The following is a 13030-nucleotide window of genomic DNA, read 5'->3' on the forward strand; positions in this document are numbered from 1 at the left end:
ACAGGATCATTCCAGTGGTAGGGGGTGAGGGATTGTCCATTATAGGAAACACCTGGCCCAAGACATGCCTGTTCAGGTGGACATCAACCCCACAAACCCTACCCCAAGGGACCCCAATCCCCAGCATGCCAGTGGGGTGTATGAGAGTGCTCCACCCCACAGCTGGGAACATCCACCCAGCACCCAGTCTGCACCCATGGACCCAACTCCCTCAAACCCCTCAGTCCCCCCCAAATCCCTTGGTTTACCCCAATTCCGACCCTGGCATCCCATTACCCATTGTGCCCCCACCCCAGCACCAGGCACCCCACAGCAGCCCCCAGCCCCGCTCCCACCACCGCCGCTGCGTCTCCCCTCTGCTATTGTCAGAGGGTTGCCTCTGCCTCTGTCTGCGAAATTAATTCGGAGGTGGAGAGGGAGAATTATGTAAAGTGTGGTTATTCTGGAGCGGCGGGGGAAGCGCGGCTGATGGCAAAGTGCCTTTTTGTGTGTTTAATATGCATTTTTTTCCAGCGGTGCATTTTCAGGCGGGTAATTTGCTGTCTTTTCAGACCCCGATCAGTATCATTTCTCCAGCAATGACAGCTTTTATTTGCACTGAAATGAATGCTGCGAAATTTCCAAGAAATAGCCGAGGCCCTGTTGGTTGCCCACCCCCGCAGGGCCGGGGCATGGGCACCCACCGGCGCCTGCCCCCCACAGCCCCCTGCCCACGGCCATTTGGCAGTGGTGCCCTGGGGATCTGGGCATACATGTGTGCCAGTCTGCACACCCCGTGTTCACAGCTGTGTGCACGGGTATATACCCGTACACCAATGTGTGAGACATACAGACACCCCTTGTGCACACTCCCCAGCACAGCAGCTCCCTCCCATGTGCACACAAACACACACACACACACACACATTCTCCTAGTTCATGCATATCCCTGCCTTAACATGTTCACACACACATGCACACATGTCCTTCTGTGTGTGCTGGGGGCCCTCCCCACTTTGTATCCCACCAGACCTTGGCATAGCACCCCCAACCCGGAGCACCAGAAGGATTTGGAGGTCTCTCACTCATCCCTTTCCACCCCAGCACAGCAAACCCCTTGGGGAAACTGAGGCACAGGGGGCAGGCACAGGCGGATGCTCTCCCCACAGCCTATCGCCTCTGAGCACCAACAGCAATGGGTGGGAGCCTGGAGGAGATGCAAGGTGTGTGTGAATGTTTGTCTGCACATCTGTATGTTGGGAGGGAAGAATGCTGTTTGTGTAGGTGTGCACCGTGTGGGCGTTACGTGCCGGAGCTGGTTTGTCTGAGTCGTGGTGCCAGCATGCAATTCTGCCTTTGCAGTGGCAAAGGGTGTGCACGTGTGCCCCTGTCAGCCCCCAGACCCTGCCCTGGTGCATATGATGGTGCGTCTGCAGCAGTGCCATGGGCACACATTCCATGTGATGTGTGTGGGCATCTCCAACAGGAACAGCATCCTGGTGGGTGCCCAAGCACATGTGGCCCAGGGGTGATGAATGGTGTTGTGGGGTGCCCATGCATGTGCAATGCTGCACCCTGCAATGCTGGGGGCTGTCACAGTCCCAGCCTCAGGTCCCATACACGCCCAGCCGTGGGACCCCAGTTGTGGAGGAGCTGGTGCCTGGCACAGCCAAGGTTAACTGTGCTGGAGCCCATAGGCACAGTGCGGGGAAGCTTTAATTTAATGAAGTGTGAGGCTTTTTATGGGCTTTTAATTACGTGGTGATAATTAACATTATAGGCCGCCGGGTCCCGCTGGTGCCCAGCTGCCCTGTGCCAGTTCCTGCCTGTTTGTAAATAAACCCCCAGGCCATGCAGTGCCCAGCCCATGCAGTGCCCAGCCCAGGGCATCCACTTCCCATGGCGGGGAGCAAAGCCAGCTCCAGCCTCCTGCCTACTCACCAGGGCACAATCCACTGCAAAATGTGGGGAGTAAGGGTCTGCACCACTTTTTCCCACCAGCACCACTCAACCACCTGGGATTTTCCAGCCCTTTGGCTGAAGAGCTGGTAGGTGGCAGTGCCAGGCTTGCTGAAAGCAGGCTCAGACAGCAGTGCCATGCTTGTCCTCCCCACTGGAGGCCAGCTTGGCTGGAAACAGCTCCCCCCACACCGTGCTGGGCTAATAGGAAGTGATCAATCAGGCAGCACTGGGCATGCTGCCCACCCGCAGGCACCCGAGGGATTTATTGTCCAGCACCCAGGCAATTTCCTGCCCTCCTCTACTCAATAAAGGGGGGCAGGGGGCAAGGCCAGCTCTCCCATGCAGGTCATAATGGGTGCAGGGAGATTGAAACGCCCCATGAGACAGGTCCCAGAGCAAGGCCAGGAGACCCAGGTGTGTGGGTAAGGACCACCATCACAAATCATTTTCCCCCTTCCTGCCACGACCAGGAGCTCAGCACCCTTAAGGTCAGGAGGATGACAGATTAAAGCATCTGGGTGCCCCTTATCCAACAGCACTGTGGTTGCTGAGCAAGATCTAGGGTGCCATACCCTGAAGCCATTAGGGCCAGCACCCATCTGCTTTCCCCATCCACCCAGCACCATGCAGGGAGGGAACCCAGGCCTCCGGGCTCCCCTCCCCCACTCCCTCCCATTTAATTTTTCCTAATGAAAGGCAGGAGGATGGCGGGGAGCTGGGGCACCAAGGTCAAGGCTGCCTTTAATCAATCCCTGCTGCTGGCTGGGTGCCCGGAGGAGCTGGCGGAGAAGAGGATGGGGGCTGCGGCAGGGGGGAAGCACACAGGAGGGTTGCAGGGTGCAACCAAGGGCCTCCCAGCAGCCAACTGGGGCACCCAGTGCTTGGTACCCCTTGGAACCCCTGCTATTCCCCACCACCAGCCCAAAGAAAAGGCACCGTGAATGCACCGTGCTGCCCAGCCAGCACCAGGGCTGTGTCTGGATCCTGCCAGGGCAGCTTTAATCCTCTGCAGGAGACAACCCCAAAAAACAACAGCCCTTCCTGTATCCACCTCCCACCGTGGGGTAACGACCCCTCTTTGCCCACAAGGGTGGGGACACCAGGGCTGGGAGCAGCCCCAGGCTTAGGCTGCTAAAGGCACTGGGCAAAGGAGGATGCAGGGAGCCAGTGTGACCTAGAGCTGGGTGCTGGTGACAGCACTCACCCCGTGCACCAGCACGGTGGGGCCCAGCCCACGGGTGAGCAGCTCCAGCTGGTGCAGGTAGAGTGGGTAGAGGCTGGTGTCGGCCGGTGGCCGTGGCAGGTAAAGGAAGCGCACGGCTGGCGCGGGGCTCTGCTCCAGGACCAGTTTGTTGGCGGCACATACATACTCATCCGACACTTGTGTAGTGTTGGTCGGGAAGTTCACAATCCCTTCCTCCTCTTCTTCTTCTGCTGGCCCCCCAGGGGCTCCCTGGGAGGTTTGCCAGTGCAGGCGGGTGATGGCATCCCAGGGCACCAGCTGGATCTGGGCCTGGATGCGCAAGTCCTTGAGGAGCTGGCGCAGCTTCTCCTCCTGGGCATGGGGCATGGTACCCGCCTCCACACAGAGGAAGAGGCGCAGGCGGGCCCGGCGCCAGGCCCGTGCCATGTTGAGGACACAGGCCATCTGCAGCAGGAACAGGCTGCAGGTGTCAGCATAGCGGGCACTGTCGGGCCGCAGCAGGTTGACTGGCCAGACGTGGATGGTGGGTGGGGGGCTAGCAGCCCTTCGCAGCTCCCAGGCCTTGTCCAGACTCTCCAGCTGCCGGGCCAGCAGGACATTGCGAAGCATCTTCAGGGCATCAGCCACAATGCCCACATACTCCCGGGCCGAGAGCAATTTGGGGGTGGTGGGTTCCCGCAGCGGGGGGAAGCCCAAGGGAACCTCCTCGCGGGCACTGGTGAATGCAGGGTGCCGGGCCAGACCATCGTGTGGTGCCTCATCGTCATAGAAGCCCAGCACCAGGGTATTGGGGCGCATCCCGCCTGCCAGAAAGATCGTGCCAACCCAGGTGAGCAGCGGTGGAGGGTTCCACCAGCCACAGCTTGACTTTGGCATTGTTCTCCCTGGTGATTCCAGACCCCTCAGCACCACACATGCAGATGGCTCCAAGACCCAACTCGGCTTTGGCATTGCCCACCCAGTACCTCTTCAACTTGGCATTGGCACTGCCCATACCAGGTGCTTTCAAGCCCCCTGCCATCTCCCATTCAGGTGTCTTCAAGCTCCTCAACACTGCCAACAATGATGTCTCCAAGACCCAACTTGGCTGCAGCACTGCACTGCTCACCCCAGATGCCTCCAAGAGCAAACTTGGCTCTGGCATCATCTGTCCAGGTGCCTCCAAACCCCTTGGCACTTCTCAGCCACCAGGGACAGCAGGAAGAACCCTCACCCATATCCAGCCCAGGTGCTACTCACCAAGGCCAGAGGTGAAGAGGAGTTGCCGAACACCGTGCCGCACTGAGGGCGCAAGGGTGAGGCTGACGAAGGCTTTGACATTCAGCTTGTCCACCAAGCTCAGCCATGAGTCCTGCTGAGACTGCAGCGGGTCTGAGGGCAGCATGTCTGGGTGGCGAGCAAAACCAGCATCAGCAGGATGGGTAATCCATACTGGGGCTCACTCTGGTGTCCACCCCCACTACAAACCAACCCCTTTGCCCAGTCCCACGCCCAGGAGACAGAGAGGGGGAAGCAGGTGCTTAGAGAGAGAGATACAAAATTACACATAAATGTATAAAAAAATATCCACGCAGCCTCATCCCCACTCCCCAATTTCAGGCCATTAGTCACCACAGCAACGGTGGGGAGTGGGGAAGCAGAGCCTGTGCATCCACCAGGGTGGGGATGGGGACAGCCATGATGTGTGCCAGGGTGCATGGATGTGCAAACAAACACACACCAAACATGCCTGAAGCACCTGGACACACAGCAGCAGGTGTGAGGTGAGGATGGGCACAGGCACACACACGTGCAGGGCTGTGTTGAGTGTGCACTGGGTGTGTGCATGCACTGACCCCGGTGGTATGAGCCACATGTGCATAGCACTGACACAGGAAGGAGCCCCATGTGCCTGTGTAGCAATGAACACTTGAGCACATGCATGTACAAGTTTCCACACACATGTGCAAGTGTGTGTGCACAGCAGGCACGGGACAGGCCCAAGCTACCAGTGTCCCCCATCTGAAGCCACGCCCAAGGCGCCACACATGTGTCCAAAATGTTGACATTCCCTTGCTGTGCCCACCCTCCCCAGCCAGCAGCTGGGCAGCATCATCAATCCAAGAACTCAGGGAGCAACCTGGCACCACAGCAAGGGACACAGTCCACCAGCACTGTGGACAGTGCAGATCCTCACCCAAGTCCTGCAGCTCGACATGTCCCAGGATGTAGAGGCCACTCTTCTTGAGGTCATTGACAAAGTCGATGAGGCGGGTGCTGCCTCGTGGGTTCTGCACCATCAGCAGCATCTGTGGGCGCCAGAACTTCACATGGTCCTTCCGCACATCCAGCATCAGCAGATACTTCCGCACCTGGAAGAGGGAGGGAGGGGAACAGGTGAGGAACCCTTCTTTCAACAAACCCCCCGTGAGGATGCCAGTCCTGAGGACACCAACTTTCCATCCCATGAGGGGCCAGCAGGAGGACAGGGCTCACCTGATGAAAGATGAGGGCCTGGCTGATGTAGCCCCAGGTGCTGCTGGGCGAGAGGTAGTGGATGGCAAGTAGAAGGAGGAGCAGGAAGCCCAGGCTCGCCGAGGCTGACACAGGGCTGATGAGGAACATCATGACACAGCAGCCTGCGATGCCCAGCAGGCACGTGTGCCAGGTGAAGTACCGGAAAGTGGGCCTGGAGCAGGGAGGAGGGGATACTGCTATTGTGTGGTGCCCATGCTGGCTGTGGGGAGGGCACAAAGGGAGCTGTGCCAAGGGGCCACACCAGCCACCCCCAGTGATCCCACTGTGTCAGCTCAGGCCATGCTGGGCACCCCATATGCCTGCAGGAGAGGTTATGGAGGGCAGATGGTACCTCCTAGGGCAGCAGGCAGCCCCTTGCTGACAGCCCTTGGCAAACAGGGCCAATGATGGCCATGGGGCTGGTGCTGTCCTGGCACACCCAGACAGTGTTGGGCAGCGCATGGCAGCACTAGCAGCCACGGTGCAGGCTCAGTCTGGTGCAGGGAGGCGGAGGCGGGGAGACGAGAAGCTGTTATTTTCTCTAATTGCTGTTTTTCCTGAAAGGTAATTAAAATCCTTTTCCGCTGTGCTTGATGGAGACCTCAGTTCGGGGAGGGGACCCAGCACCAGATGTGGGATGGGCGAGGGGCCTGTTGCTACCCAACCCAGCAGCTTTGCTCCAGGCACGGATCCTGCCTCATCCATGCCCAGCTGCTCCAGCCTAGCACAGACACCAGTTCTTCCTTGGGAATGTGGTGCTCTGGGGGACGCCAGGGCAGTGCCACCTGGCCCTGCTTGGGCACCACCTCTGTGCACTCAGGGGACTCTCCCTGCTGTGGAGTAACAGCATCCTGCACCGAGGGCAGTGGGGAACACCCAGGAGGGAGATCAGTCTCCCCCAGCCACTCTGCACGTCCCAGATCTGGGCAGCCCTGCCAACCCAGTCCCATGCCAGGATACCCCACACCCTGTGCCCCAGGCTGGGGCTGCCTGTCAGACATACTGCTCCTTCCTGGAAGATCTCTTCTCCTCCCCCCACCCAGGATCCCCCTTCCTCCCTCCCCCTTCTCCCTTAGTTTAATTAGCGCTAATGGAAAGTGGGCTCCATCACTGCTTGGCAAACTGCCCGGGGGATGCCGGCCGGGCACAGCTATAAATTACCTCTGGAAAGCCTAAGGGGAGGGGGTGGGTGGTACCCAGTGGTGCTGCATTTATCTGTACCTGCTCAGCAAAGCTGTGCCAGGGCATGAGAACTGTGCCAAGCCAGCACCATGATGGGACCTGCCTCATTCTCCCTTCCCAGGGATGAGGGTGTCCCTGCCCGCCCAGTGTCCAGGAGAGGGGAATTCAGCATCTCTGCCCACCATCTCATCATAATGCCCAGCCACAGGGATGGCAGGGGAGCCACAGACAGAAGGATGGAGGGATGGATGTCTGCCGAGCATCTTAGCACAGCCTCTCTCCCCTGTGGCAGCAGGTACCTGAAGTTGGGGGCCGATGCCCATTCCAGTGCCAGGCAGGCCAGGTTGACAGTTGCGTAAACCAGGAGGAAGAAGGTGGTCACAACCCCTGCGATGGTGTTGAGCTTCCCAGAGAAGAGCACCAGCTGCAGAGAGCACAGGGTGAACACACACACTGGAATGGCACCTCTGGCACAGGTCAGATCCATCCCTCTTCGCTTGGGGCATACCCAAGGGGTATGATGGGAAAGTGTACAGACAGGAATCCCTGCCCCTTGCTGTGATTTATCCTTCATTTATGGGATATTTCCCACCTCAGGGAGGGAAGGACACAACCACAGTAGGACACTGGGACAGGGAGCCTGAGAAAGGAATCCCCAGGGTCAGGTGGACATGCCAGGCTCCACAACACACAGCCAGGTGCCAACCCATCATTACCCAGCGAGGCCAGGAAAGGAGCATTGCCAACAAACTCACCTGCACCACCAGCCAGGAGAGGATCACTGCCATCACTGGGTTCCCACTGGCAGATGTCTTCTTGGCCAGCGCTAGCGCCCGGCCTGCAGACAGAGCGGGGAGGTTGGGTGGGGGCACCCCAGCGGGCATCAACAGGCTTAGCCACCAGCCAGGAGTCCTGTCCCCACCCTGAGTGCTGGGGTGGGGGCAAATTCCAGGGCAGACAGGTGACCCAAATGGATACCTGCCAGACCACAAAACATCACCCCCATACCAAGAAAGGAGTTCCCTGGCACCAGGGCTGGTCCCCAGCCGGGACAACCTGGTGGGTGGGCTGCAACGAGTGCCAGCACACTCTGGGCACTCACCAAAGAGATCATCCCGGGCCAGGGCGTACAGGATGCGGGATGCCCCAATGAGGTTGCTCATGGCTGCAGAGAGGGTGGCAGCGTAGATGCCCACGGTGACCAGGGGCGGGAAGATACTGATGTCACGCAAGAAGCCATAGTCTTTCTGCAGGAGAATCCTAGAGAGGGACACAGACACACTGGCACTGCCTCAGCTCAGGCCAGGATGCGCTACCACCAGGCACAGCGGCACTGGAGAGGGGACAAGCGGCCATACCTGTTGCAGGTGGCACACATGAGGAAAGCCAGCAGGTTGTAGACGAGGTAGGTGAAGAGAACAGCAGAGATGGTTCCCCGTGGGATGGAGTAGCTTGGGCGCTTCAGGTCCCCTGCGAACAGGAGCAGGCAGCATTAGTGTCCACAGACACAGCACACCCCCAGCCTCCTCCAGCCTCAGGTCCCATTCCTGGTGCCATCCAGCCCAGCACCTCCTGTCCATACCTGACATGTTGGAGCCTGCCATGATGCCAGTGCAGCCATTGAACATCACTGCAAAGACGGAGCTGAAGCTCATCATCTGCCCGGTAGTGTAGTCCACCCCATACCCTCCTGCAGGACACATGGGAAGGAGCTATAACAGGCTGTCCAGGGCAGCACAGCCCCACCATATGCCCTCTCTTCAATGTCCCCATACACAAACCATAAGCGAAAACACCCCACAGCATCTGCTTTGTACCCAAAAGCTGCCCCCACCCTCCAGCAAACTCCTGCTGATGTGGCAGTTCCAGTGCCATGATGGGTATGGCAGGCAGGGTGTAGGGAGCCTCTCCTCACCCCCCAGGTTTTTCCGCAGGGTGTCGAGGGAGAAACCAGTGAAGGAGCCGTTCTCAATTTCAGAGCCGTTGAGGTGGGGCAGGCGGATGGGCACCCCGATGGGCCGTGTGGCAAAGAAACTGACCAGGATAGTGCCCAGGACACCCGCAACGATGAGGAAGATGAGGAAGGTGGCCTTGGCATAGATGGAGGCACCCACAAGGCACACGAGGAGGCAGAGTGCCAGCAGCACAGTGCCGTAAAGCAGCTCGTACCAGTAGCTCTGGGGAAGGACATGGACACCTGTGCCCTCTTTTTGCCCTAGGGAGAGACAAGTCAGGATCAGCGAGACATGGAGGGGCCACCACCAGGAGCTGAGAGCCACTGGCATTTTGCCAGGCATGATGGGCAACAACTCACTAGTCAGAGGGCTGGGCAAGCCATGCTGGCTATGCTGAGCATGGTGCTTGGCATGTATGGTAAGGGACACCTGCTGTCCCCTGCCATCACACACAGGGGTACTCACCAGGAGGGATCCCAAAGCTGTCCACCACTGCCTCCACCAGCCCCAGCACGTAGAGGGCACTGCCACACACATTGGCCAGGAAAAACATGATCCCAATGCTGCCCCCGAACTCCGGGCCCAGGGCACGGCTGATCATATCTTGCTTGAGTCAAGGGAAGATGTCAGCAGACCAAACGACCATCAAGGGCCCCACTCCTTTCTCCCAGGCCAACTGGGTCCCAGCCTCAGCGTGGCACCCCAAGGCGTTGGGTAGTCACCCAACTTTGGCCCACATGCTCTGTCCCAGCAGCACCCACAGCAAAGGATACAGTAGGCTCCTCCAGCATCCAGTGCCCCATTGGTGGCAATGGCACACACAGACAGCACTGTCATGCCAATGATGAAATAGGCCACTGCAAACATCGCCAGAGCCTGGTATAACCCAGCATGACCCACCACGAACCCTGTCAAAGACAGAGGAGAGGCCAATGTGCCCCTTAGCTGGGCATGGACCACCTCGAGGACAGAGTTCCTGGGCACTGCCACTGCCCAGAGCTCACCCCACTGAGGTAAGTGGCTGCTCCCACTTCCCACCCACAGCAGCACCCACCAGTGTCCCCCACCTCAGAGCACCTCCATCCTCCTGCCATGCCAGGCCCAGGCATGTCCAAAAACCAAACAAACAGGGCAAGTGCTCTGCTGTCCATCCCAGGGATGCCAGGAGCCCCCAGGTCCGGATGCCACTTTTGTCTCTCAGTGGGGGAAGTGAGAGGCTCACCACAGCGTTCCTGTTGCTGCCCTGCTCGCCTACAGCAGAGCAGGAAGCAGAAGCAGTAGCAGTCTGGGGTGTCCCTGCCAGCCAGGGCACCACTCTCACATGGGTGTGTGTGTGAACCCAGGGGGAGGGCACGCAGAGCTCCCCCGGCTCTGCCTGGGCTGACAGGAGTGCCCCCGGCTGGCAGCGCTGTGGGCAGGAAGGCTGTGCCTGCGGCTGTGGGTGCTGCCCTATCTCAGCCACAAGCCAGGCCACAGACTTGCCCGTGGGGAGGCGGGGGGGGTGACCGGGGCACCAGCAGTGCAAGGAGCCCTTGGGGCACCAGGCTGGGTTTGGGGGCGCCCACTGCAGTCCCCAGAGGGCTGGACGGTGCTTGAATGCCAAAAATAAGGGCAGATGGGGGGATATTGGTGGCAGTAAAGGGATGCTCCAAAAGCAGTGTGGGGTAAGTAGGAGGGGCTGCTCACCCTGGAGATCTGGGGAGTATCTGAGGCGTGGGGGAAGCAAGAAATTGACGGGGGGACCACGGCCCCCCCAGCAGGGAGAAAGTTCCTCTTCCTCGCAGCTTCCCTCCCGCTCCACCCCACACTTCCCCTGCGGCCCGCGGGTAACACACCCCCGGGTGGGGGGCTGGGGCAGATGGGGGCCCCTGGTGCCCGCTGTGGGGTTGGGGGGTCAGAGCCTATGCGAGGACTCCAAGCAGGGAAGTGGGAGGGAAGCGAGTGATGGCAGCAGAGAGCCGTGCCCACAGCCTGGGGGTCCCGCGGGCAGGGCAAGGGGCTCAAGGCCCTGGCGGGCCCCGGGGCACGCAGCCAACTCCCGCCTTGGGCTTTCCGTGGGCGGGAAGTGAAAGAGGAAAAGCTTTTCCCGTTCCCGGACAGGGCGGATGCTGCGTGCCTCGGGCCTCTCCCTGCCCCGGGCCATGCGGGGGCTCCTCCCCGCCCCAGGGCCCCCCAAAAGGCGGCAGCTGCCCCTCCGAGCTCTCCCAGGGCTCACAGTAACAGACCTGTAAACCCACTGGGGGCAGACTGTGAACCAATCTGTGCCCTTTGCACACACAGAGAAGGGCAGCCAGGTGTCTGATGGGTGACACCAGGTCCTGCCCTTGGGACACCAGGTGGGATGTGGGAGAGCACTGCGGTTCTGGAGCCCGGCACTGGGGGATGCCTGGGAAGCAGAGGGGTCCCAGCAGTGGGGGACAGGTGGACACGAAGGCACTGGAATTCCATCTAGAGAAGGCACTAGGAAGACACAGGAGTCCTACCCCAGGAACACCAACGCTTTGGACTGGGTTCCTAACAGGGGTCCCTAACTGGATTCCTGTGCTGCAGGTTCCTGTTCCTGGGTCCCAAGGCCCGAGGCTGGCGGGGTCAGGCGGGGACACAGAGCACTGGGACCCCAGCCTTGGGGAGGAACTGAGCGGGCACGGAGAAGGCTCCGGGGTTCCAGACTGAGGGGCTCGGGGCTTCAGGTGCGGGGGGGCCCGGGAGCACACAGGGCCCGGGCTGGGGGTACCAGGCACGGTTGGTGAATCTCGGGGGACCCCGGGCAGCGGCCGGGAGCGGGGGGCACCCCGGGGGCGGCGGCACTCACCGAGGCGCAGGAAGAGGACGACGCTGAACATGGAGAGCAGCGTGGGCACCACAACGCCCAGGAATGTGGGCAGCTTGCGGGGGGCGGCAGCGGCCCGGCCGCGCTCCCGGCCCCACTCCTCCTCGGCCGAGCCGCCGCACAGGCGGTACGTGAGCAGCGCGCTCCGCTCGGAGCTCGCCATGGCCCAGCCCCGCTCGGGCCTCGCCGGCCCCGATTACCGTCCTGTCCCGGCCCCAGTCCCGGTCCCGCCGGCCCCGCCCGCCGACCCGTGCCCGACCCGCCGGGCCCCGCCCCGGCCCCGCCCCGGCCCCGCGGGACAGGCCCCGCCCACAAACCCGCGCCCACCGTTAGACCCCGCCCCCTGGTCACCCCCACTGCCGAGACCCCGCCCTATTCTGCCGTTTGACACGCCCCTTTGTTGGCCCCGCCCACAGCCCCCGCCCATATCGCGGCCCCTGTCTCAAAATGCTTCCCTATCGTGGTCCCATCCACCGCCCCCCCCCAGCCCCACCGCAACACCCCCCAAGGACACACACACACACAGCCCCAGTGTCACTCCACCCCTTGAATTCCCCCAACCCTCGGCCCTCCTGGGGTCTCCTCACTCTGGTACTCGCCGCGGACCTCTCCTCGCACCTCCAAACTCGTCCTACTCCTCCCGGCACCCCCAAACCCGCCGCTGCATCGCTACACGCTCCCGGACCCCGATCGCCCAGTGGCCAACACCCTGGTACAGAGCCCGCCACCCCCATCCTGGCCCCGTGCCTCGGGCACCCCCGGGATCCCCGGTACAGCCCCCCTCTGGTGTTCGCACCCCGCCGGCCGGGCTCGGCTGCCCGCGCCAATTACCGGACAATCGGGGCCCCGGGGGCGCCGACCCCCCCTGCCCAACGCCGGGGCTGGGAATCCGCCCGGGCCCCGGGGTCCCACTGCCCGGGCGGCCGAGAGCCTCGCCAATTAGGTTAATGGGGTTGGCACCGGGAGCGAGAGCGGGGGGCACGGTGCGGCCGGGGGAGAACCCCACGCCGGCCTCAAGTACCCGCGTGGGCACCGATTGCGGTCACCGAGCGGCTGGACCCCCACGTGTCACGGTGGGGGGATACGTGCGGGGACAGCGGGGCGGGGCGCGGGATCGCTCTCCCGTGTGCCATGGCCATGTGTCCCCCCGCCCGTCCCCTCGTCCCCCGTGGGGCGGAGGCGCAGCGTGCCCCCCCGGCCGAGGTGGGAACCCGGCGGGGCCGGGTCTTTCATCTGCGGCGGGCCTGTCGCCGTGCCAGCCGCGGGCAGCCCGCGCCTTTGATGTGCCACTGAAGCGGCATTGTCCGAGCCCCGCTGGCACCATCGAGGCCGAGGGGGCCGCGGGAGTGCGGGCACGGAGGCGATCCTGCCCCTAATGGGGACGGGCACCCCCTGGACTCGAAATGCGCATGGGGACACGGC

General features: G+C 61.7%; 1 protein-coding gene across 2 annotated transcripts; it reads right to left on the reverse strand.

The window, feature by feature from the left end:
* Positions 1–562: 562 nt before the first annotated feature.
* On the reverse strand, positions 563–11842 carry SLC12A9 (solute carrier family 12 member 9). 2 transcript variants are annotated; one of them, XM_071566618.1, is made up of 13 exons: positions 11591–11842; positions 9552–9686; positions 9244–9381; positions 8739–9038; positions 8406–8513; positions 8182–8293; positions 7926–8083; positions 7579–7661; positions 7123–7247; positions 5621–5735; positions 5322–5496; positions 4385–4531; positions 563–3948 (listed from the first exon to the last, which is right to left on the reverse strand). In XM_071566618.1, the coding sequence occupies exons 1-13, from the start codon at positions 11769–11771 to the stop codon at positions 3116–3118; spliced, it is 2610 nt and encodes an 869-aa protein (XP_071422719.1). In that variant the 5' UTR covers positions 11772–11842; the 3' UTR covers positions 563–3115. The 2 variants fall into 2 exon arrangements, with proteins under 2 accessions (XP_071422719.1, XP_071422718.1); XM_071566617.1 differs by having other exon boundaries at positions 564–3948; positions 5621–5813.
* Positions 11843–13030: the final 1188 nt, after the last annotated feature.

The sequence above is a fragment of the Pithys albifrons genome, chromosome 11 (genome assembly GCF_047495875.1).
Source record: "Pithys albifrons albifrons isolate INPA30051 chromosome 11, PitAlb_v1, whole genome shotgun sequence".
Taxonomy (NCBI): Eukaryota; Metazoa; Chordata; class Aves; order Passeriformes; family Thamnophilidae; genus Pithys; species Pithys albifrons.

Coding starts and splice junctions, on each gene's coding strand:
- SLC12A9 (XM_071566617.1), bottom strand. CDS start 11,771: ATGGCGAGCTCCGAGCGGAGCGCGCTGCTCACGTACCGCCTGTGCGGC. Junction 8,514..8,738: donor CCTGCGGAAAAACCTGGGGG/GTGAGGAGAGGC, acceptor TGTGTCCTGCAG/GAGGGTATGGGGTGGACTAC. Junction 4,532..5,321: donor TGTCGAGCTGCAGGACTTGG/GTGAGGATCTGC, acceptor CTCGCCACCCAG/ACATGCTGCCCTCAGACCCG.